General features: G+C 50.4%; 1 protein-coding gene across 1 annotated transcript; it reads left to right on the forward strand.

Annotated features, from left to right (window-relative positions):
* The first annotated feature begins 1,051 nt into the window (after positions 1-1,051).
* On the forward strand, positions 1,052-22,262 carry CDA (cytidine deaminase). The gene is made up of 4 exons (XM_065929966.1): positions 1,052-1,403; positions 11,747-11,858; positions 16,705-16,762; positions 19,995-22,262. The coding sequence occupies exons 1-4, from the start codon at positions 1,250-1,252 to the stop codon at positions 20,109-20,111; spliced, it is 441 nt and encodes a 146-aa protein (XP_065786038.1). The 5' UTR covers positions 1,052-1,249; the 3' UTR covers positions 20,112-22,262.
* Positions 22,263-22,464: the final 202 nt, after the last annotated feature.

The raw sequence follows: 22,464 nt of genomic DNA on the forward strand, positions 1-22,464 counted from the left end.
TGGGCCACAGAACCAGAGAGCGTGAAGATGCTGCCTCATTTCCCCCCCTCCACTCCCCTCCGCTTCCCCTTTCCTTTCCCCACACCACCCGTCTAAGCTGAGAGAAGATGCAGATTCACTCCTGTTTGCTGGGGCTGTGGGGACACGTGATGCCTCTGGATGCCCCAACTGCATTCTGCCCCTCCTGTGTCATCTTGACCAAATCACTTAAGGACAGAACCCAGTTTGCATGGGTGTTCACATCATGACCTCATGGGATCCTCCAACCATGCTCACCGTAACACATTATATCTCATTCAATTCTCATTACAACTCTACAAGATTCTGTTAAGCACCCACTTTACAGAGGAGAAAACAGAGACTTAGAGAGGTGGTGTTAACTTCTCAAGGTCACATGGCTAATAAATGGCAGAACTGGAATTCAACTCAACTCCAAAGTGTGAGCTCTTCTATAATCTCAGAATGGAGAAAAGAGATGATCACTAACTATTCTCACCGTACAGATGAGGAAATTGATTCAGAGAAGTCAAGTCACTGCCAATGATTGTACAAAGGGGAAGTGGTGACGCCAGGGTGCAAACTCATTTCTTTTACCATCAGCCCAATGTCTATGTTGCCAACAACAACAAAGTGAGGCATCCTAAGTAGATGATCTCAGAGAGTCTCCAGTTGAGATCTTTTTACATTCTGGGTTGAGACAAAGAGGAATTGGAAGGAGGATGAGTGTAAATAAAACAGCAACTTGGTCTTATGGCTGTGCCTCACACTCCCCGACTCAGGAAGCCAGTGGGGCTGCCCCAGCCCTGCCCTTTCAATCTCACCACACCCCTCATTGAAGGAGTCATTCAACGAACAGGGCCGTCAACACTTGGAGCTTGGGTTTCCCAGACCACAAGCTGACCACTCCGCAGCCTCTCCCCTGAAGCCGGTGTGTCCACAGTCACGTCCTACACCGTGGCACCCATCCCCTGAGCTTCTCACTCATCAGGGCGTGCCGGAGTGGGAGTGGTCCCCAAAGGAGCGTATAAAGCGCCCGAGGACCCTGGGCATCCACGCTGGGACGGCACACACGCACACCCTCCGTCCCCAGACCTCTCCCTCACCCGCCCGGCCCAGCACCCCGAGGGGTGCACCTGGCCGCCTCCCGCAAGGACACACCCCGGGAGGAGGAGCTGCGGTCGCGGTGGGGCCCAGCCCACACCGGCTGCGAGCTCCCTTTCCGCTTCTCCGCCGGCCCCGGGGGATCGACATGGCCCAGGAGCGTGCCAGCACCGCCCTGGAGCCCCAGCACGTCCAGCGGTTGCTGCTGTCCTGCCAAGAGGCCAAGAAGTCCGCCTACTGCCCCTACAGCCGCTTCCCCGTGGGGGCCGCTCTCCTCACCGAGGACGGCAGGATCTTCTCGGGTAAGCGCGGCGCCTGGGGGTCCCCTCCGCGGCAGCCTGGGCGGGAGGTCAGAGGAGGACGCGGACTGGCGACAGGCGTGCCCCGTCTCCCCTCTCCGGGGGCAAGGCCGCCACACCCCCCGGGCCTGCCTGCTGTTCCAGACGGCCGGGATGAATATACTGCTCAAGCCCCATGGCTTTCCATTCCTGGGGGGCCCGGGAAGCCGAGACCAGATGGGGAAGGAAGGGGGGAGGGAAGACCACACATGCAGAGCCTCGGGCAGCTCCCGCTGCAGCCAGGAGGGAGAGGGTTAACACATCCTGAGTCCCGCCTCTATGTCTGGCACCCGCTGAGACTTCACGGCTGCATCAGCAAGTCCTCACCACCCCCAACCCCCACCCGTCAACGTAGGAGTTATGCCCATTTTTTCTAGTGAAGAGCCTGAGGTCCAGAGAGGTGACATGGCTTGCCCGAGGTCTCAGGGGTTTCGGTGACCAGAGCTAAGTGCGCCCCAAACTCTCCTTTCTTCCCGTCGCCCACCACCCAGGGGGCTGGCTGGGCGTGAGATCGAGGAATCCAGCGCTGACTCCTTAGTCGAGCGTGGGCCTTGCAGAAAAGGAGCCAGGTGGGGTTCGGGTGGCCAGTATTGAGTGCCCGCCTGGGGAGAGAGACAGGAATCTGAGCCGGCACTAATCTGTTCCTAAGCGACTTTTCTTTGGTTTGCTGGCTTCATAGAATAGCTCACTTGAACAATAATTCAGACTCGTTTTTGCTAAGCTTAGGGACATCCCCTTTAATGACAGTGGGAAACAGGGCGTGGAGGTGGCGGGTAAGCAGGAAGGCCAATTGCCCCTTCCCCCCACATTCCCACCGCTGCCCCACGCAGATGAGAACTGGTCCAGATGGATAGATGCGAATCCCCAGTCCTGCCCAGTCCTGCCGCCCAGAATCCCCCTTCCACCTGGCCGCAGCCATTTGAAGGACCAGAGGCTCACATGTGTACATCTCATTGGTAGCCCACACACACCCCAAGCATCCCCAGGTCAAATGTGAGCCCCTCCCCCCCACCACTATTCAGCTGGGAGTCTGGCTGGAGACCCACACCTCCCCCTCTGTGGTGGCCCTTCTGGGCTGTCCTTGATGTTCATCTCATCCCTTGTCTTGAGATTGGAACTTAGAGTTTTTCTGACTCCCAAGTTTGCTTTCCTGTGGGGGATACAAAAATCTCTGTGAGTATCATGTGGAAATTCAGGCCTGGCCCAGTGGCTCAGATGCACATTAAACATTAACCAATACCTCAAACAACACTGCAACCCACAGGCTCAGGGCCTTGAACACGCAATCCGCTATTGATTCCTCCAGCACCTCCATATCCCCTCTGGACGGTGTACAGAGAGGGGCCCTCCCCATCCTTGCATTGATCTATTCATTCAACACATGTTTGCCAAGCACCAATTATGTGCTGGGCAATGTATCAGGTGCTGGAGATGCCGCTGGGAGCAGAAATGACAGTCCCTGCCCCCACGGAGGTCTCTGCTCCTCTTGCACAGGCCATGGCTCCAAGTGGGAGCCTCAGCCAATGATTGTAGGAGAGAACTGATGAAGTGAGCAGAGGTGTGACCTGTTTAAATGGCAGGGAAGGACCTGGCGTCACCAGGAAAAGGGCCGTGGAGGCATTATGGGATGGGGTACAGGCCCTGGAGGAGTTAGAGTCTCCTGGGTTTGCATCCCGGCACTGCTGTTTCTCGGCTGTGAGTGACCCTGGGCTAACCCTCCTGAGTCTCAGCTTACACATCTGTGAATGGAGGATCACAGTGCCCGCCTTCCAGGATGGCGGTGAGCAGAGCTGGTGTTCCTGGCCCAGAGTCCTCCCTGATGGGTGGTGCCCCTGCTGCCTCAGTCATGAAAGATGTCAAATGTCACCCCTGAGTGTGAAGCTTTCCATGAGCGTATGCCTTTAAAGGGGCAAAATGCTTAGCACACAGTGTCTGGCCCACAATAGGACTGTCACCATTAGTGACTGCTTCTACTACTGCTAATTATTGGCATGATGATGATGGTTTAGAGGCAGATTGTGGAGGACTTTTGAAGGCCAAGTGGAGACAGTGAGATTTGATGAGGTAGAAAGTAGGGAGCCAAGAAAAGTAACATGAAAGTGGGGTTTGAGGACAGTGCGTCTGATAAGTACTCCAGCAGGACCGGGGCAGGGGAAAGAGCATCAAGGGGGTGATGTCTGTCTTGCTCACTGACCGCATGTTGCCTGGCCTATAGTTCAGGTTCATTGAATGTATGAAAGAGGGGTTTGGCCTACGTCACTGGCAAGTGGGGTGAAGAGGAAGGAATTATCTGGGAGGGTTGTACAGGACAGATGGACTAGACCTTTTATATGAGAATAAAAGGAAAGAATATCATTCTAGGGTTTCTAGCCAGGGAGACCAGGGGAAGGATGAGACAGAGTTGGATGGTGCCGGGACATCATGGGCAGGGACCAACAGTCATATTAATAACCACAATGGATTAAGTCTTCTCTAATCACTTCTTTGGGGCTTCCCAGGTGGCTTAGGGGTAAAGAATCTGCCTGCCAATGCAGGAGATGCAGGAGAGGTAGGTTCGGTCCCTGGGTCAGGAAGATCCCTAAAGGAGGAAATGGCAACCCACTCCAGTATTCTTGCCTGGAAAACCCCATGGACAGAGGAGCCTGGTGGGCTACAGTCCATGGGGTCGCAAAAAGTCAGACACAACTAAGTGACTGAGCACACACACACACACTCACACACAAACACTTCTATGAAAGATCTTTTTAAATTTCATAGCCACCACATGAGAGGAGACAGTGAGTGTCACATGCATTAGAGCACTTCGTGTTGCAAATGCCAGAAACCAACCAGAACCATAATAGGCGAAAGTAAATTTGCCTCAGGGACAGCTGGATCCAGGAACTCCAACGCCACCATGTTCTTCTTTATCCTGGATGCTGGTTCCTTTCTCTTATCTAAAGGTGGGCGTTCTCCAGGCATCAGGGAACATGAGCGCAGGCATCCCTAGTTTACATTCTTCCAGCCTAAAAAGCAGAGAGGGAAGAACGCTTTCCCACTAGCTCAAGATGGAAAAATTCCAGGGAAAGGCTCTGATTGGTCCTTCTCCAGTCACATGCACATCCCCGGGCCAATCACTGTTGTCACAGTGGGGTAGTGCGATGGGTCCAGCTGATTCATACACACGTTCCTCCTCGATGAAGAGAGGGTGGTCTGTTACCACAAGAAGGAGTGTGGAGGTAACAAGCAGACCTAACCAAGAGTCAAACGCACATTTACAAATGGGATCACTGAGGACCAGTTTTATCTGCTTCCAAATTCCTTGCTCTTTCTGCTGCCCCTCACTGCAGCATGGATGTGCAGGAGGGGGCAGAGAGAACTGTACTGAGGAGAGGGGACCAATGGAGGCCCTCTACCAGAACCCCTGGGTCTCCTTACTTAGAAGGAAAGGGAGGGCAGATGGCAGGAAGGCCGGGCTTGGAAAGGACGGGACATTGAACAACCAGAGGAAACCTGATAGGGCATCAGAGGGTGAATCAGAGATGATTAGGAGACAGACGCTGAAGATGAAGCTCCAATACTTTGGCCCCCTAATGCGAAGAGCTGACTCTTTGGAAAAGACCCTGATGCTGGGAAAGATTGAGGGCAGGAGGAGAAGGGGACAACAGAAGATGAGATGGTTGGATGGCATCACCAACTCGATGGACACGAATTTGAGGAAGCTCTGGGAGTTGGTGAAGGACAGGGAAGCCTGGTGTGCTGTAGTCCATGGGGTCGTAAAGAGTCAGACAGGGCTGAGCGACTGAACTGATAAGACAGGGCACAGCTGAACTCAGACACTGAGTTTATAGCTCAAAGCGTGATGGGTCGGCCCAGTTCTGTGACTCTCTCCAGCCTCACAAAAGACTGGCCCTCCGTGGAGTTACCACCCTCAGGGGCAGCTGGTGTCTTGGCCAACTCAAAAACAAGTCTGATAGCCTTGCTGTCACGATCTGGTCATAATGGTTTTATTTCCTCTGTCACCCCTGACGCCGGCCAGGGCCTTGTGCCCCTTGCAGCTGGACCACCAGGGTGGTAATTAGTAACTCCAACAACTACCTTCTGTGGTTGCTGTGGGGCGAGGAGAAGGGGAGGTGACCGTGGGGGAGAGAGAGCTGCTGGGGGCCTGGGGCAGCGGGACCCCGAGGAGAGTTAGGATGGGACACAAGGGGGTGAGGGTGGAGTCAGCCAGGGCCGCCCAGGAGCTGGTGCTCAGCAGGCATTTGTGGCCGGCCAAGTGGGAGGGGCTGGGGGAGACTCACGGAGGACCACCCTGCGGGCACCACCCAAGAGATGGGGGTTTCCTCTTCAGCTCATGCTCTTGGAATGATGGCCCCTCCCTGTCCTCCTCTCTCAGAGCGATTGTCGCACTCTATGTTTCATTGCCATGGATGGGGGGGGAGGTCATGGAGTCACTTTACTGGATCAGCTGTAATTAATTTGGGAGGGAAAAACCACATTTAAAAAAACTTAAGGCATTCTGGTTAACTGCTGAATGCAGCCTGTCTTGACTTAACCTTTAAAACTGACCCTTCATCTGTCTTCCCCCATCCAGTCCCTGCCCTCCGGATTCCCTCCCGGGCTCCCTTCCTCCCTCAGGACCGCTCTTTACGCTTGCTTTGTACAGCCCTGCTCCGCAGGCCTCCGGGTTCCCTAACCTGCTTTCTCTCCGGATAGCCCCGCCCCCACCCGAGCTTCATCACTGGTCCTCTCCACTGTCGCTCAAAAGCGGCTTATGGCAAAGACGGGCTTCGGAACACCCCTCAGCTCTCCGGGTGAGTTAGGGTAGAATTCATTAGCGAAAGTGCCGCGTTGCATTTGCAGTGGGCAGGGAGGCGGGAACACGGGGAGAGGGGAGTGTTCACACGCATGGCCGTGGCATTTGCCTTGTCCCGTGGCTCTGACGCGTGGTCCCAGACTCACAGCCTCCGGCACCTCCTGGGAACTTGTTAGAAGTTTCAGTTCATGGGCTCTGATCCAGAACTGCTAAAGCAGAAACTCAAGGAGTAGGACTCAGAAATCTTCTTGTTGTTTTTTTAATTAAAAAAAAAAAGTTTATTGGTTTGGCTGTGCAGGGTCTTAGTTGCGTCTCGTGGAATCTTTGCTCTTCCTCGCGACATGTGGGATCTCGTTCCCTGACCAGGGATTGAACGGGGGTCCCCTGCATTGGGAGCGCGGTCAGCCACCAGACTGCCAGGGAAGTCCCTCAGAAATCTTCTAAGAAGCCCTCCGGGAGATGCCACTTGCCTGAATGCGGAAGCCCTGCTCTTATCTTAAGATCCGTCAGAAGGCAGACTGGATGCAGATGGGGGACAGTGCTCGCTTCTCTGGGGGACTGGTCCCAGTCACCTCCTTGGGAATTCCTTTCCCTGGTGTTGTCTTGATGATATCCAACCCCAGCTCTGCCTTAAGTACCAAAACACCTCAAAACCCAGCCTCACTGAAATTCCACCAGGGAAAAGAACACTCTCTGTGTCTGTCAGGCCAGGACATGAGTTGGCTTCCTGCCCCTAGTCTCAGCTTTTACCTTCTGTAAAATGGGGTTATAATAGCATTTGCCCTACAGAACTGTTAAAAATTCCATGGAGTGCCTGGCAGATAAAGTGAAAGTGAAAGTCACTCAGTCATGTCCGACTCTTTGCGACCCCATGGACTACACAGTCTATGGCATTCTCCAGGCCAGAATACTGGAGTGGGTAGCCTTTCCCTTCTCCAGGGGATCTCCCCAACCCAGGGATTGAACCAGGTCCCCCGCATGGCAGGCGGATTCTTCACCAGCTGAGCCATGGGGGAAGCCCAAAGGAAGGCAATAAAAGAAGAGATTAGAAGAAAGCGATTAGTAGTAATAGCACTCTCTTCATAGTATTATTTTTGGTACAATCTTTTCTAATTATGGATTTCTAACTTGGAACCATCCCAGGCCGTCTCTCCTGTATGTTTGAGTCAGTGAGGCGAACACCAGGAATGGAGTTGGTTTGCCTGGATAGATGATGTTTTTGTTCTTTGGGCTCAGGGAAGCAAAACAAAATTGTCTGGCCTTTCAGGATTACAGTTCACAGCCAAGGATTTCCTTCCTCCCTTCCTCCTCTTTCTATTTTTTAAAGCAAGACTGGGAAATTACACTTGAACTTGCTAGGTGCCCAAAATACACTTATTTCTTTTCACCTCAGAAACTTGGCGTCAAAGTGTGAAAATCCAGTCGTTTGATAAGTAACTGAGCGCATCACTGTTCTAGGCTCTGGGCCCAGTGACTGTTCCAGGGCCTGAGTGTACTGTAATGCACTATACAGACCAAGTCCCTACCCTCAGGAATGTATACTTGGGGAGTAATGGGAAAATTAGATAATAGAGACATTTATTCCAGGCAAGTGTTAAGTGTTAAAGCTGGAGAGATGGATTGAGAGAGTTGGAGGTGGTAGAGGGAGGAAGCAATTTTAGATAGAGTAATCAGGGAAGGCTTCTCTGAGGAGGTGACATTTAAGCAAAGACCTAGGTAGAGTGAGCCATGTGCTTAGAGGGGGGAAGAGAGTCCCAGGCAGTTAGAACAGCCAGTGCAAAGGCCCTGTAGCAGGAGTATACTTGGGGAACAGCTGGAAAGCAAAAGGAGATGAAGTCCAAGAGGTAGGGAGGTTGGCACCAGATGACAAGGGACTTTTTGTAATCATGGAAAGGATTTCAAAGTGGCCTGAAGGGCAGAGGCAGGGTAACTGTCACATCGTGTGCAGAAGCAGCAGAAACTCAGCCCCACCACCACCAAAGCCTTGTTCATGCGATTAGGAATAGCCGCTCCAGCTACTGTGGATTTTCTCTGTGCCAGAGGTTGTGGTCATTGCTTTACATGCATGAACTCAACTCGTTCCCACCAGCGGCCTGCGAGGAAGGTGCTGTCATCTTCGTTTTACAAACTGAAAATGAGACATTCAAGGAGGTTCAGTCCCTTTCCCAAATTCTCAGAACCCACGGACTCTTTCTACAAAATCCTATTTGAACAGTAGGGTATGTGAGCGCACTCCCTTCTAAAACGCTTTCTCAAAAAAATTAAAAATGAATAGATAAATAAAACGCTTTCTCCCTCTCCTTAACTGGATCATTGACGTTTTCACACAGCAAAGGAAGCGTTCTCTATAAAAGGTCATTCTGAGCTTCAAAAGCAGACACAGGCAATTGTCTTGAGAGTCCGGACCTCCAGCAGTCTGGCAATTTGCTTTAAGAGCACCTCAGCAAAACCCAAGATTTATGTGAATCACGTCTAATGGGAAGAGTGTCCCTGAATCAGGGACAAGGCAAGGGCTCGGAGGCTTGCTAGACCGAAGTGGAGTGGGGAGCAATTCTCCTGGGAGCAGCAGTCAAACGCAAGGGAGCCAAGTCTCGTCCCGGCCTGGCAGACGCAAGGGCTGGTTCTTTCTGTTTGTGGCATTTCAGTGAGGCTGTGTTTTGAGGTGAGCTGGTGCTTAAACAAGGTCACAGGTCAGCAAAGGTGGGAGGGGCAGGCAGGTGCGAGCAGGTGCGAGCAGGCAAGGATATGTTTAAAAGAAGTCACTTCCGGTAGGCATCAGAAACCTGGCTGGGAGACTAGGTCGGGAGCAGGAAAGACTCGTTCATTTCTTCACTGACCTAGCAGAGCGGCTGAGCATTCAGGGGCCAGCTTTCCAGGCTGCAGTAACTCGCATGTGAATATGCTTTGCCAAAGTAGGCAGTCCATAAACACCAACCACTCCTTTCACGATTACAACTCCCTGATTGCACGCTGTCCTGTATCCCAACTGTATCCACTGATTTCTGTAGGGTTGCAAATGATACAAGGCATGCAAACTGTTTTAGGCAAAAGGAGGCTACACTGGTCCCTATAACTAAATGGTGGCAGGGCTGGCGTGTTTCTATACTTCAGGGGCAACCGGTAGCAGAAGGCCACACTCTTTCCCCACCAGCTCTCATCTGAGTTGATTACCATTTCACTGTCTCCTATTGGTCTCCTCTGTAAAGAGCAGAAACTAGGACGCCAGCAGGATCCAGGCCCAACTTACAATGTTAGAGAACAACTGAAATTCCCTCACAGAGGGGTAGTCTGATTGGCGCAGGGGGTCAGGTGCTCAGCTCTGACTGGCCCAGGGGACCAGGTGCTCAGCTCTGAGTGGCCCAGGGTAGGTCTGGTGCTCAGCTCTGATTGGTCCAGTGTGGGTCAATTGCTCTGCTCTGATTGATCCAATGAGGGTCAGGTTTCATCCAACACTTGCACTCATATCCCATTGGCCAAACCTATAGGACTCTATGAAGCTTCCAGGGAGGCTGGGAAAGCAATTTCTAGTTAGGGATGTGCCCAACTAAACTCCAGTGGATTTTTTTTTTTTTTTTTTTTGCCGCACCTTCTGGCCTGTGGGGTCTTAGTTTCTCAGCCAGGGATCGAATCCATGCCCCCTGCATTGGAAGTGCAGAATCTTAACCACTGGACTGCCAGAGAGAAATCCCTAAACTTAAGTGGGTTCTACTGGGAGTGTGAACACTGAGAACAATTAAGTCTTTGCCATTATAAACCCCCTGTGGCCTGTGAGTATCTGTGTACATCTTTCTTCACACACATTGGACCCACTTACAACTTCCTGAGGGTGACAACCCAAAGTTCACGCAGTCACTGCGTCCAGCCCTAACAGCAGGATCCCTTGGTGGTGCACAGTCCCTTCTCAGGTTGGGATGTGGCCCTGATCATCCAGGGCCTGAAAACTAAAAAACAATCATCTGCCCTCACTCCATACCTGCTGGGGCACTACACAATGTGGAGTAGAAAGACTAACCATCATCAAATCTCCAGTTAGGCAAAGGGAGCACCAGTCCACGCAGTTACCAAGCCTGTGGGGCAAGCGGTGTGAAGACTCTGGTGCACCGGAGTACACCTTGCCTCCCTTTCCTGCCCTGAGGGTAACCCCCTTGTCCACTGAGGCCACTGGCTTTGCTCTCTGGGAGTTTCTTCCTTGACCATTATCATCCTTGGCCGTACAGCCAAAGTGGGTGTCCAAGAGAATGCCCCCCTAGAGGACACACAGCTCTCTGAGCTTACTTCTGATAGTAGGGTCTGGGGGTCCCCAGATTTCTTTAGGGATTGAGCAATTAGGGTTAGGGCTTTTATAGACGACACCTTTGGCTTTGTTGGCTATCCAATTCTGTCACACCCAAAGAATCCTTTCTGCGCAGTAGTTCTTCAACCTGCCAACTCCCGTGTTTTACTAACTGACTTCCCTGCCCAGCCGTGCCCTGCTGCCTCATTTGAACAGTGGCTACCTTGAAGCACCCGAAACAATGGCCAGGTGGAAATGACAGCCTTAATCAGACCTTTGCCACACGGCGGTCTCACGTTGCCAGGTAGAAAAATCCTCTGAGTCGGTAATTTGGTTTGCCTTCCAGTTTTTTACAGGTTGCTGCTGCTGCTGCTGCTAAGTCGCTTCAGTCGTGTCCAACTCTGTGCGACCCCATAGACGGCAGCCCACCAGGCTCCCCCGTCCCTGGGATTCTCCAGGCATTATTACAAGTTGGGGCTTTATCAAATAATCTGCCAGGAGTATCAAGGGCCTTCAGCTTTCCTTCTTGCCATATCTTTGTTTTTTTTCACACTGGTTTAGGTGCTAAATCATGTCCGACTCTCATGACCCCATGGACTGTAACCTGGCAGGCTCCTCTGTCCATGGGATTCTCCAGGCAAGAATACTGGAGTGGGTTGCCATTTCCTTCTCCAGGGGATTGTCCCAACCCAGGGATCGAACCCAGGCCTTCTGCATTACAGGCAGATTCTTTACCAACTGAGCTACAAGGGAAGTCCCATTCCCAACTGCTAAACCATGGCCACTTGGTTTTGGGTTGGTTTTTTTTTTTTTTTTTTTGGTCACAGTTACATCTTATTTTTACTGCCAATTTCTGTTTTAGTTGGATATAGGTTAAGTTACTGTAACCAAAAGATCCCAAAATACAGAGACTCAAATTCTCCCGTGGCCCTGACCTCTGCTGGGAAAGTGACGGTGGGCTCATCAGCCCTGTGACACTGTGCCTGCTCCCAGGTTTTGCTTTAAGATGCCAGCACTGGGTAAGTGATGAGAGTGGGAATTCCTTGGAAAAACCACACCACGCTTGTGACTGTGAGTCACAAGCCGCCCAGTGCTTCTGGTCAAATTGCCCTCTCCTTCCCCTACTTGTTTTGAGTAGCGGGTCCCTCCCAGCTCTGCAATGGGGCAAGCGTCTTACTCAACACATGTAACAGGAAGTGGTTCTGCTGGTAACACAACTGGACTCGCCTCTCTTCTCAGGGTGCAACATCGAAAATGCCTGCTACCCGCTGGGTGTCTGTGCTGAACGAACTGCCATCCAGAAGGCCATCTCGGAAGGGTACAAAGAGTTCAGGGCAATCGCTATTGCCAGGTGAGTGGAAAAGGCCGGTCATAGCAATATTCGTTCATCTATTCAGCCAACGTCAACCACACACCTGTTACTCATTCATTCATTCATCTGCGGTGTTTATTCTGAACTTCCTATGTGCCAGGCACTCTAGGGGCTGGGCTGAGGGCTAAAAGTAGAAGATAAATAAGCAACAGACTCTGCCCTTGGTAAGCCTAAAGAGCAGATAAACAATCAGGACAACTCTAAGACAAAGGGAGGTGTGTTCTTGTTCTGATAATAGTGCAAAGTACAATAACATCCCTACAAGATACAATAGAAAGGCCACAAAGAAACCTAAAGTGAGAGGGACCTAAAAGTCACCTGATTAGACTTCCTGGCCACTGTACCCATTTTACAGTTGAAGAAACTGAGACCCAGAGAGGAGGAGGAGCTTTCCTAAGAATTAGTGGCAAAGCTGGGAGAGATAGATCTCTAGAGTCCGACTCCAGAGCTCATTCCACTGTGCTGTGCTGTGACGGGAAATGAAACCCTCTTCCCTGCTCTCCTTGAGCCGATCCTGGGATCCTGTCTTCACTGTGCAAGCTGACACCTTTGCTTGGCATCAGTCACCGCTAGGTGCAAGAACCAGAATAAAAGGACAGGCTGGTGGGGTGACGGCCAGGCAACCCAGGTTATGGTCTAAACTGATCAGATTCCAGTCTGAGTCCTGGCTGAACAGGAGCACTTATCAACTCTTTCTACATGCCCCAAACATAAATATCCAAGTTCCCACGTGTGCCCTCAAAGGGAATTCTTTGAGTTCTTCCTGGCCATGGACCCAGACTCATTGGCTTCAGGATTCAAGGGATATGAATGGGCTGTTTTATTAATTCAGACCCCCTTACACTTCTGATTTAATGATAAATTGCTCTTGTGTGTACCATTGCATTGTCTATGAGAGAGAGTTCTCTTAGCAGGATAACGGCACAGGGAAAATAGGTAGGAAATGTTGAATCTACCCAGAAAGAGACTACAGGGCTGACCCAGTGTTGGTGTTTAGAGACAACTGGGTGTATGGGTCATGGACTAGGAGTAAATGATCTCTCCATTGTCGGGGAGATGCAGGCCTTTTCTGGCAGAAATAGGAGGACCAGGAGCAAGGCTGATGGGGTCTGTATGACAGAAACCAGCCTCCATTTCTTTGATAAGATCCTCAATTTGGCTCGGTCTGGCCGCTGAGGTGATCCACATTATTGAAGGTTTTTTCCTCTGAGTGACTGGAGCCAAGGATGCGCTTCTGGAGGAGGGCCTCAGCTTCCGAGAGCTCTGCCTGGGACCAAGGTCTGTCCTGGCTTCCCTCCGGCTTTGGGAGGAATAAATGAGGCCACCCTGGGAACATTCTGTGCGGATGAGCGGAGATCAGGATGTGAATTACACTTCAGGGAAAAAAAAAAGAGATGGGGGGGATAACTCAATTTCAAAGCTGATCCAAGAAAATAATGATATTCTGGGGAAAAGGAGGCCAAAGTCAACAAAAGGAGAATGGCGAGGTGGCCCTGCTTTGTTTAGAATGTTCCAGTTGAAAGACCTTTTTCTCTTGTCTACTCTTCAACATGACTGGGTTTTGTTTGTGATGATTAGTCAATGTCCTTGTTTACACCAAAACTGCATTTTTTCCAGCACCCAACTGCTGCTCTCTGGGTGCTCAGCCGGCACTGGCATCCCCCGGCCGGAAAAGCAGTCATTACTGCACTAATGATTTGTTAAATTGAGGGTGTGGGTTTAGAGGGCAAATGGGAAGTGCCAGCTCCCTTGTTAGCGCTGGTGGGCGTGCACCGTCTCAGAGAGCCCCCTCGAGATCTGTGAAATGGAGTGTGCGCAGCTCAGAGGGGATTTGGCTAACGAGGAGATGAGCTGGCCCCACCGGGGTCCCTGCTGTCATCATCAAAGTCAATAGGTTTCCAGCCCATCAAGTCTGATAAGCTGGCCTCAGTGTGAGCCCAAGGTCAGCACAAACCACAGGAAACTGTCGATACCCAGCACGAGGCAGGGGAGGCAGAGGGTGGGGATGAGAGGAGGGAAGGTCCCTGCGCGCCCAGCACCTTCTGTGATGCTTCTTGTCCCGCCTCTCCCCTGAGCCTAATCATTGTCTGCCTGTAGCTGTCACATTTACACACGGATCTGATCTCCCTGCAGGTCCCTGCAGGCGGGGATTCTCCGACGGGTCTTTGTTGCTCCCTCCCAGGCTTACCTAGCGTAGAGCAAGCTCTCAGCCAACATGCCATGAAATAAAAAACAGAGACTTCCCTGGTTGTCTAGTAACTAAGGCTCTGTGCTCCCAATGCAGGGGGCCTGGATTTGATCCCTGGTCAGGGAACTTCCTGGTGGCTCAGACTGTAAAGTGTCTGCCTACAATGCGGGAGACCCTGGTTCAATCCCTGGGTCAGGAAGATCTCCTGGAGGAGGAAATGGCAACCCACACCAGTGTTCTTGCCTGGAAAATCCCATGGACGGAGGAGCCTGGTTACAGTCTACAGACTACAGTCCATGGGGTTGCAAAGAGTCAGGAAGATCTCCTGGAGGAGGAAATGGCAACCCACTCCAGTGTTCTTGCCTGGAAAATCCCATGGACAGAGGAGCCTGGTAGGCTACAGTCCATGGGATTTTCCAGGCAAGAGTACTGGAGTGGGTTGCCATTTCCTTTCTCCAGGGGATCCTCCAACACAGGGATCGAACCCAGGTCTCCCGCATTGCAGGCAGACACTTTACCGTCTGAATCACCAGGGAAGCCCACCCTGAAACTAGAGAAAAACCCATGCAGCAACAAAGACCCAGCACAGCCAAAAATAAATAATTTTTTAAACTTGGTTAAAATAAATAAATACAAAATAACAGAGTCCAGGACTTCCCTGGCAGTCCAGTGGTTAAAATTCTGTGCTTCTAATGCAGGGGGCATGGGTTCGATCACTGGTCAGGGGAAGATCCCAAGTGCTGTACTGTGTAGCCAAAAAAACCCAAGTCCAGCCTCCAAAGAGCTAATGAGAGGCTCTGGCTACAACATCAGCCGCTTGGTAACCAGAAGGGTTCATCTGGCTCATTGTGCATCCTGGGCAGGGGTCCCCACCCTCTCAGGTCCCCAAGGGATCCCTCTGAAGCTAGGAGTGGGAGTGTGCTCAGTGAGGACCCACCTTCCCATGAGCAGAACCTTTCTTTGACTGGACCCCCACAGGTAAAAGAGAGTTGTCATGAGGGTTAAATAAAGCAGCAGCCCTCCACTCTCTCTCCCCTCAGCTGCTTTATTAAATTCACAGAATCTGTTTCTAGCTGTAATTGATATGTGGTTGGCTGATAGGCCGATGGTTTGCTAGTTATCTGGTTCACCTGATTAGTCAAAAACTCCCGAATGCAGTGAATTTCACCTGTTTTGTTCACTGCTCTATCCCCAGCACAGACAGTGCCTGACATATAGTAGGTGCTCAATAAATAACTGTTTGTCAATTAACATGAGATAAACACTATAAAATACTTTGGAGGGTGTCTGGCACTTTCTAGGCATCTATTAAACAATATGATAATTATTGTTAATACAAAATAGGTAAATTAATTATATAATATTATACCATGTAAAGCACATAGTATATAATAAAGCTGTATATGACAAGGTATGAAAATTATGACAGAGCTTATCTATCTAAAGGAGTAATGCCCAGTGACTAGTATAGGCAGTAATAATGTGTGTATAGCATTCTAAAGTTTAGGAAATGCTTTGCACATCTTAGTTCATTTTATCCTAGCATTTCTACAATGTGGATGACATTATTCCCCACATTTTAAAGGCAAAGATAGGACCCTTGCACGGGTTAAAATGACTTGGTCAAAATCACATGCAATTAATGAAAGGAGGAACTGATTAAGAATTGAATTTTAAATCCTGTGATCTTCCAGAAACATCAGAGAACTATGGGTGTTAAAAGCGCGAAGATGATAGTGACTGCTGGCTTAACCTCTGATACTTTATCAGACTTGGAGTTTCTTATAGTTTCCTCTTTCTTTAAACACCATCCTTTGTCCTGCTCAGAACTGGAAGGCTGCCTGCAGGTGCCTTCATTCTCAGAGACAACCCCTTGGCTGTAAGCTTCTCTTCTCCAACTTTCTCAGATGCAAGGTGCCCAGTTTTCTCAAGGACTCACGTGTGTCTTATTCTTTTATGCCTCAGGACCTTTGCACATACTGTATCCCTGTCTGCAACAGAGAAAAACCCGGAACTTCAGAATAGCACTCTGTTACTTCATCTCAGTGAACCTGTGTCCTTGACGATAAAATGGTCATCTGGATGCTCAGGTTATACTGAGAATTACATGAGATAATGTCTGCCACTGCCTGGTCCAGAGCTTGGAGCAGAGCAGGTGCCCACTAATGATGACTTATGAACTCTACACTTCCTCGAAGGACCAGGTCAATGCCACCTCCTCCATGAAATACTCTCCCTCCCTAGTAGAGGATCATCTCCTGCTTACCGTGTGTTCTTGCTGCATTTTGTTTGAAATGATAGCTCATCTAGTTTTCTTTGTCACCCACTGGGCTGAAGGCCAGAGACAAATTCTCCTTAACCTTTGTGTCCCTGGCTTGTGGGTGATGTTAAGTGTTCACTACACATTCAGTGAACACACTAATGAAAAGAATGCTCCTACCCGTGGTCTCGCCCCTTGCAAGCGTGGAAAGCTCTGTCCACTTCTTCTCAGCCTCTAGGACGCGTCTCATCTGTGAACCAGGAACTGCCTGGAGGGATTTGACTTAATCTGCAGGCAGGCAGGGCTCCTGAATTTAAGCAGTCATTCTCATGTCTCCGAAGAGACTGATTCATGTTTTTGTGTCTCTGCTTCCCCAGTGACTTGCAAGATGATTTTATTTCACCCTGTGGGGCTTGCAGACAGGTCATGAGAGAGGTAAGCAACTTCCCTTTCTTTCTGGAATGGATTTCCCCCTGCTCTTCCCTGCTCTTCCAGGCCCCGGCAGCCAAGCCAGGCCAAGCGAAGAGACACAACGACTGTCCTGTTAGCTGGATTGGCTGACTCCTAACACCTTCCCAAACTTGCATGAATCACTGGAAATTATTCTTTCATTCAGCAAATACTTACTGAGTGTCTGCTCTGTGCTAGGCATTGACCTTGCTCTGGCGAGACAGTGGTAAAAAGACAGGCCAGGCCCTACACTCACAGACATTATAGTCTAGTGTAGAAGACAGACAAATAAGGAGCAAAATAAATCAACTGAGTTGCTGAGAGTGATGAGGGCCACAGAGAAAAAAAATGCAGAAGAAAGGAGTAGAGAGTGACAGAGGTGGAGCTGACTCAGTCAGAGTCAAAGGTCAGCAAACAACAGCCCGCAGGGAAATCCAGACTTCTGCTTGTTGTGGTAAATAGTGTTACTGGCATGCATCCACACCCACCAATTCACACGTTCCCTCTGGCTGCTCAGGTCCTACCAGGGAGAGAGAGGAATTACAACACGGACCTAATGGCCCGCAAGGCCTAAAATATTTACTATCTGGCCCTTTATGGGAAAAAGTTTGCCAACCCCTGCTTTTAGATGGCCGGGAAGGGCCTCTCTTTGAAGATAACATTTGAGCAGAGATATAAATAATGAGAAAAGATGAGACAGACCAAGGTCTCGAGATTTGCAGGTGGAGGAAGCAGCAAGTTTAATGCTTACACACTTGGTGAGTTGCATGAACAGTATGAAAGTCAAAGAGGCTAGAACACCGGGGCAGGACTTGGGGGTAGTAATTGGTGAAGACAGGTGGTCAGGGGCCCATCACACAGGGTCTAGTAGGCTGTGGATAGAGGGTATATTTCACTCCAGGAGTAAAGGGAACTGAATCGTACACTTAAAAATGGTTAAAATGATAAACTGTATGTATATTTTATGATATTAAAACTCAAGTTGGGGGAAGAAAAGAATAAAGGGAATTCAGTGGCTGTTTTTAAGAAGGGATTCAAAGGATCTGATGTACTTTTTACAAAGATCTTGGATGGAAGGCTTCAGCTTCTTCAATTCTAAAAACCAAGGGGCTGGATTCGGTCCTTTCTTCTGAATCTGGGCTCAGTGAGGTTCTTGATGTGTATAGGTACATTTGAGGAAGAGGGGTGTCAGCTCTGGTGGACCCTCAAAGGGGCCTGTGCCCGTCAGAGCCCCCAAAGGCTAGAGCCACCAATTTGAAGAGTCCCCAGGCCTTGAGCTCTGATGAGACATCCTCGACCCCTCTAAATACAGTATCTCATTTAATCCCCACGCCCCACATGGAGGGAAGTGTGGGTCGTTATCCCCATTCGTCAGCGAAGCAAGTGACCTGCTGAAGGACACACAGCCAGCCGGTCAGTGGTGAGCTGGCACTCACTATAGCCATTCCGGCCCACACTCCCCGCCGGCCCCCTCGCTCCCTTTAAGGTCCTACAAAAGAGACAAATTATTTTTAGCCACAGTGGAGATAAAGTGATGCTGTGCAGAATCGGAGTAGCTTGTTCCATGGGGGCTTCAGCTTTGGGAGCTGCTGGAATTTGGGGGGAGGTGGGGGGGTGTTTCGGCTTTGCTGTTGCACTTTGCGGGGTTCCTAGCATCTCTGGAACACACAGACATCTTCATCCTCCTGCTGCTCTCCAGGCCTGCAAATCAGGCACAGTTAGCAGGACTCATTTCCCAAATCTAGATGAAAAATGCCACCAGGAAGGCTCTGAATTCACATTAGGGACTTCATTCACCACCCCCGTTAGAGGGGCGCAAATGGCCGCCCAGCACCACGGCGTGTCCCAGGCCACAGACAGCAAGCACATGGGGATGCCAGCTCCCTGACTCCCCAGACCCTGCTGGCGTCTAATTGCTCAAGGCTGTTTTCTCCACACAGATCAGATGTTGGCAAATGAGAGACAGCAAATGGAAAAGCTGAAGGAGAGAGAAGCAAGACGGAAACCAAAATGCAAATAATAAGATCTGAAGCTTGGGGGCTGGAGGCCTGGCACTTAAACTCGCCTCTGCTCAACTTTCACCCACACCCCCAGGCAGAGGCCGCCAAGCAGAAAAATTTCCTTCCTTAAAACATTAGCCTTAAAAAGACGGATTGTGCCTGGTAATAATTTGGTGATTCAGGCCGAAGCATCAACAGCAGGCTGCAGACCTGAGCCATCACCAGGAACCTCTGGCTGTCACTAAAAATGGCTTCCACTGGGTATTTACTACGTGCAGGCCCTTTCCACCCATTGCCTCCAGTGCTCACGGCATCTGGCCAGGTAGAGCCTCAGGCTGTTGACTGCAGCTCCCCAGGATATTCTCCATTACACTGCTGATTTAACTCTCCACCCAGGACACATAAGTCTTTTGTCTCTAAAACCATTTCACAGCTCAAGACACCAAAGAGTTTCATCATTTGCCCCCATGTTACTCTGCAAAGCCTCAGTCTCCTTATCAGTAAAATGGGAATAATATCCACCTACCTCAAAGGGCAGATGATGAAATCCTGCATGTTCATTGTACAGTGTGTGATGAGGCAGGCATGCCTCTCTAGGTTCTCAGGAGTTATCAAGAGGCCCCAAAGGAAGAAGATATGGGTTGTTATTTGTCACAACAGGAGGGGATCTGGCCCCAGGGGTTAGATATTGTTCTTATAAAGTCCTACTGTTGTTCAGCTGCTAAGTTACATCAGCCTTTTTGTGACCCTATGGACTGCAGCACGCCAGACTTCCTGTCCTTCACTATCTCCCAGAGTTTGCTCAAATTCATGTCCATTGAGTTGGTGATGCTATCTAGCCATTTCATCCTCTACCACCCTCTTCACCTTTTGCCTTCAACCTTTCCCAGCTTCAGGGTCTTTTCTAATGAGTCAGATCTTCATATCAGGTGGCCAAAGTGTTGGTGAGTCCTAATCACAGAACAGAGCATTTACTGCCCTTTAGCAATGTGCCAAGTTCTGTGCTAACTGCTTATGCCATCTTTCACTGGCTCCCCCCTCAGGCCCTATGAACCAGGTATGATTATTATCATTCCCATTTTACAGGTGAGAAAACTGAGACACAGGGAGGCACATTAGACAGTAGGAGGCACTCAACCCAGGCCAGACTCAAACCAGGGCAGCCTTCACCCCTCAGCCACACTGCCTCCCTCATGCTGGCTCTGCCTCTTTTCCAGTTTGGCACCGACTGGGCTGTCTACATGACCAAGCTGGACGGCACATATGTTGTCAGGACGGTCCAGGAGCTGCTGCCTGACTCTTTTGGGCCCGAGGACCTGCAGAAAATCCAGTGAGGGATGGAGAGCACCCTCCGCCCGGGAGCCCCTGCGTTCCTACACGGGCTAAAGGGGACGACCACCCGGAGGACTTCATGAAGACATTCTCACAGACCTGGGGACACCTGCCGAACGGGCCCCAACCCCCCGGGCACTGGGCAGAGACGATTTTTCCAATTAACACTCGAGCACCAGGTTTCTACGAAGTGATACCGGGTTTCCCTTCCGGCCTCCCTGGCAACCCGTCTCGTCCTCCCCGGAACTCAGGGCACCCCGTCCCTCTCTCTCCTTCCCGTGGGCCTTCTTTCAAATTCCAACCTAGTCTGGACTGCTTCCCCATCTGCCTTCCCAAGGTTCTGTCCTGCTCTGGGTGACTTTTCTAATGATAAACATCACAAAACATTCAAGAGAGGCCTTTTGCTCCATCTCAATCCTTGCTGTAGCTCTCAGGAAGGGCAGTCTTTATATTAAATAGAAAGACCTGGACTCTTCCTGCCAGGAACAGAATCAGACACCTTGGATCTGTGTAGCTGGTGTGGAGAGCTGAGTTTTTAGGTCTCCAGCCCCTGCCTTCTTCCAATGGGGGTCCGCTGGGCTGGGTCTTACTGCGAACGGCCACTTCCAGAGTCTGTTCTGGGCTAAGTCAGACCCGGGCCCTGGATGCTGTCACCCCCCAAGTATAAAGGTGGGGAAGGGCTGTTTGTCTAGATGGCAGAGCAAACATCTCTATGAGGACCTGCTGTGTGTCCAGTGATTTTACCTGGATTATTTTGTATTTAAAGTACTCAACAACACAGTAAAGTAGCTATCTCCTCCTTCTTACAGTTGGGGGCCCTGGGCCTCAGCGAGGTTGAGTAACTTGCTTTCGGATCACAGCAAAGTTTAAACCAAAATCCAGGTCCCATCACTCCCCCTTGTAAGGTATAGTTCGGGCCAAGGCGGAAAAGGAAAGACGACCTCAACGGAAGTAGGTTACCTTTATTCAGGCAAGGAGGGGCGACAGTCGACCAGGCTGAGCGCCGAGAGGGATCAGGGAGACTCCATATTTATAGAGAGGTTTGTGGAAGCGATAAGGGAAACGTTAATCAGGCGGGATGTTTTGGGTGTTCTTTAGTTGAGATGGCATTTGTAGTTGGGCAGGGGATGATAAGTCTTCTGGGCAGGTGTAGGGGGTGGAAGGTTTCTGGGCAGAGGGTGATAAGTCCCAGATAGTTTAAAAAAAAAAGTCCCAGATAGATGCAACCGGCCTGGAGCTTCAGGGCGGAACCTAAAGTTCTGTTTTGTTTTCTCCGAAGTTAGATGATTCAGCAAGGGCCTTTGAGACTGTTGTTTTCTTTTCTAGGCCCAAAGACTCCTTCACCCCTAGGATCTAGAAACAGTGCCTGCTCTTTGCCATGTGCTGTGATGTAGCAGACCTGGAATCTGAACCAGGTCTGACTCTGAGTCTTTTTCCACTTTTTCCGCAGCTGATGTCTGGCTGCCTATATTTACTGAGTCTTTTCTATATGCCAAATACTGCAGAGAAAGATGTATAAGAAACAGTCTCTGCCTCTGAGGAATTTGCAATCTGATAGAGAGATGTAAACAGGACTCAGGCTCAGAAATACACACTGTGATCTAGGCTGGTAGCAAGCGCAGGGGGCAGCACGCTGCCTTCTGGGGAGTGAAGAGGGTCAGAGAGGGAACTGTTTGTTTCCTTGGTGCAATTAGGAAGGTGAGGGCTGAAAAGGGAAGGAGCTGGGCTGGCTCGGAAAAGGGGCTGGCAGCTCTAGGTGTCCTCCCTGGAGGAGCTGGCCTCGGGGCCCGTCTTTGTGGCTAGGGTAACAGTAGAGCATGGGTTTCCTCTTTCTCCCCTTCCCTGGGAGTCCTTTCTTTTGAGATCAGAGCATCTGCAGGGATTACTGGTGCGTGCGTGCTAAGTCATTTCCACTGTGTCCGACTCTTTGTGACCCCATGGACTGTAGCCCACCAGGCTCCTCTGTCCATGGGATTCTCCAGGCAAGAATACTGGAGTGGGCTGCCATTTCCTCCTCCAGGGGATCTTCCTGATCCAGGGATCAAACCTGTGTCTCATACACCTGCCTATATTGACAAGCTAGTTCTTTACCACTAGCGCCACCTAGGAAGCCCTACTGTCTGATAAGACTGGCTTTTCCAAAAAATAAAAAAATAAAAAATAAAAAAAAAAAGACTGGCTTTTCCATTACCCACCCAAACTTACCTGCTGCCATCTCGAGAGACAGAAAAGTAGTATTTCCAACATTCTACATGATGCAAGACTGCACCCTGCCTTTCTCTAGAAATGGTTGCTGAGAACTTCAGCATACTCTTCTGGATGTTCTCAACCAGGAGAAGTGAAGAAAGAAAAAGA

Source organism: Muntiacus reevesi, chromosome 3 (assembly GCF_963930625.1).
Source record: "Muntiacus reevesi chromosome 3, mMunRee1.1, whole genome shotgun sequence".
Classification (NCBI taxonomy): domain Eukaryota; kingdom Metazoa; phylum Chordata; class Mammalia; order Artiodactyla; family Cervidae; genus Muntiacus; species Muntiacus reevesi.

Bases quoted from the DNA above. Each gene is read 5' to 3' on its own strand.
- CDA (XM_065929966.1), top strand. From the start codon at position 1,250: ATGGCCCAGGAGCGTGCCAGCACCGCCCTGGAGCCCCAGCACGTCCAG. The intron at 1,404-11,746 runs GTAAGCGCGGCG...CTCTCTTCTCAG, and splicing joins GGACGGCAGGATCTTCTCGG to GGTGCAACATCGAAAATGCC. The intron at 16,763-19,994 runs GTAAGCAACTTC...CCTCTTTTCCAG, and splicing joins GCAGACAGGTCATGAGAGAG to TTTGGCACCGACTGGGCTGT.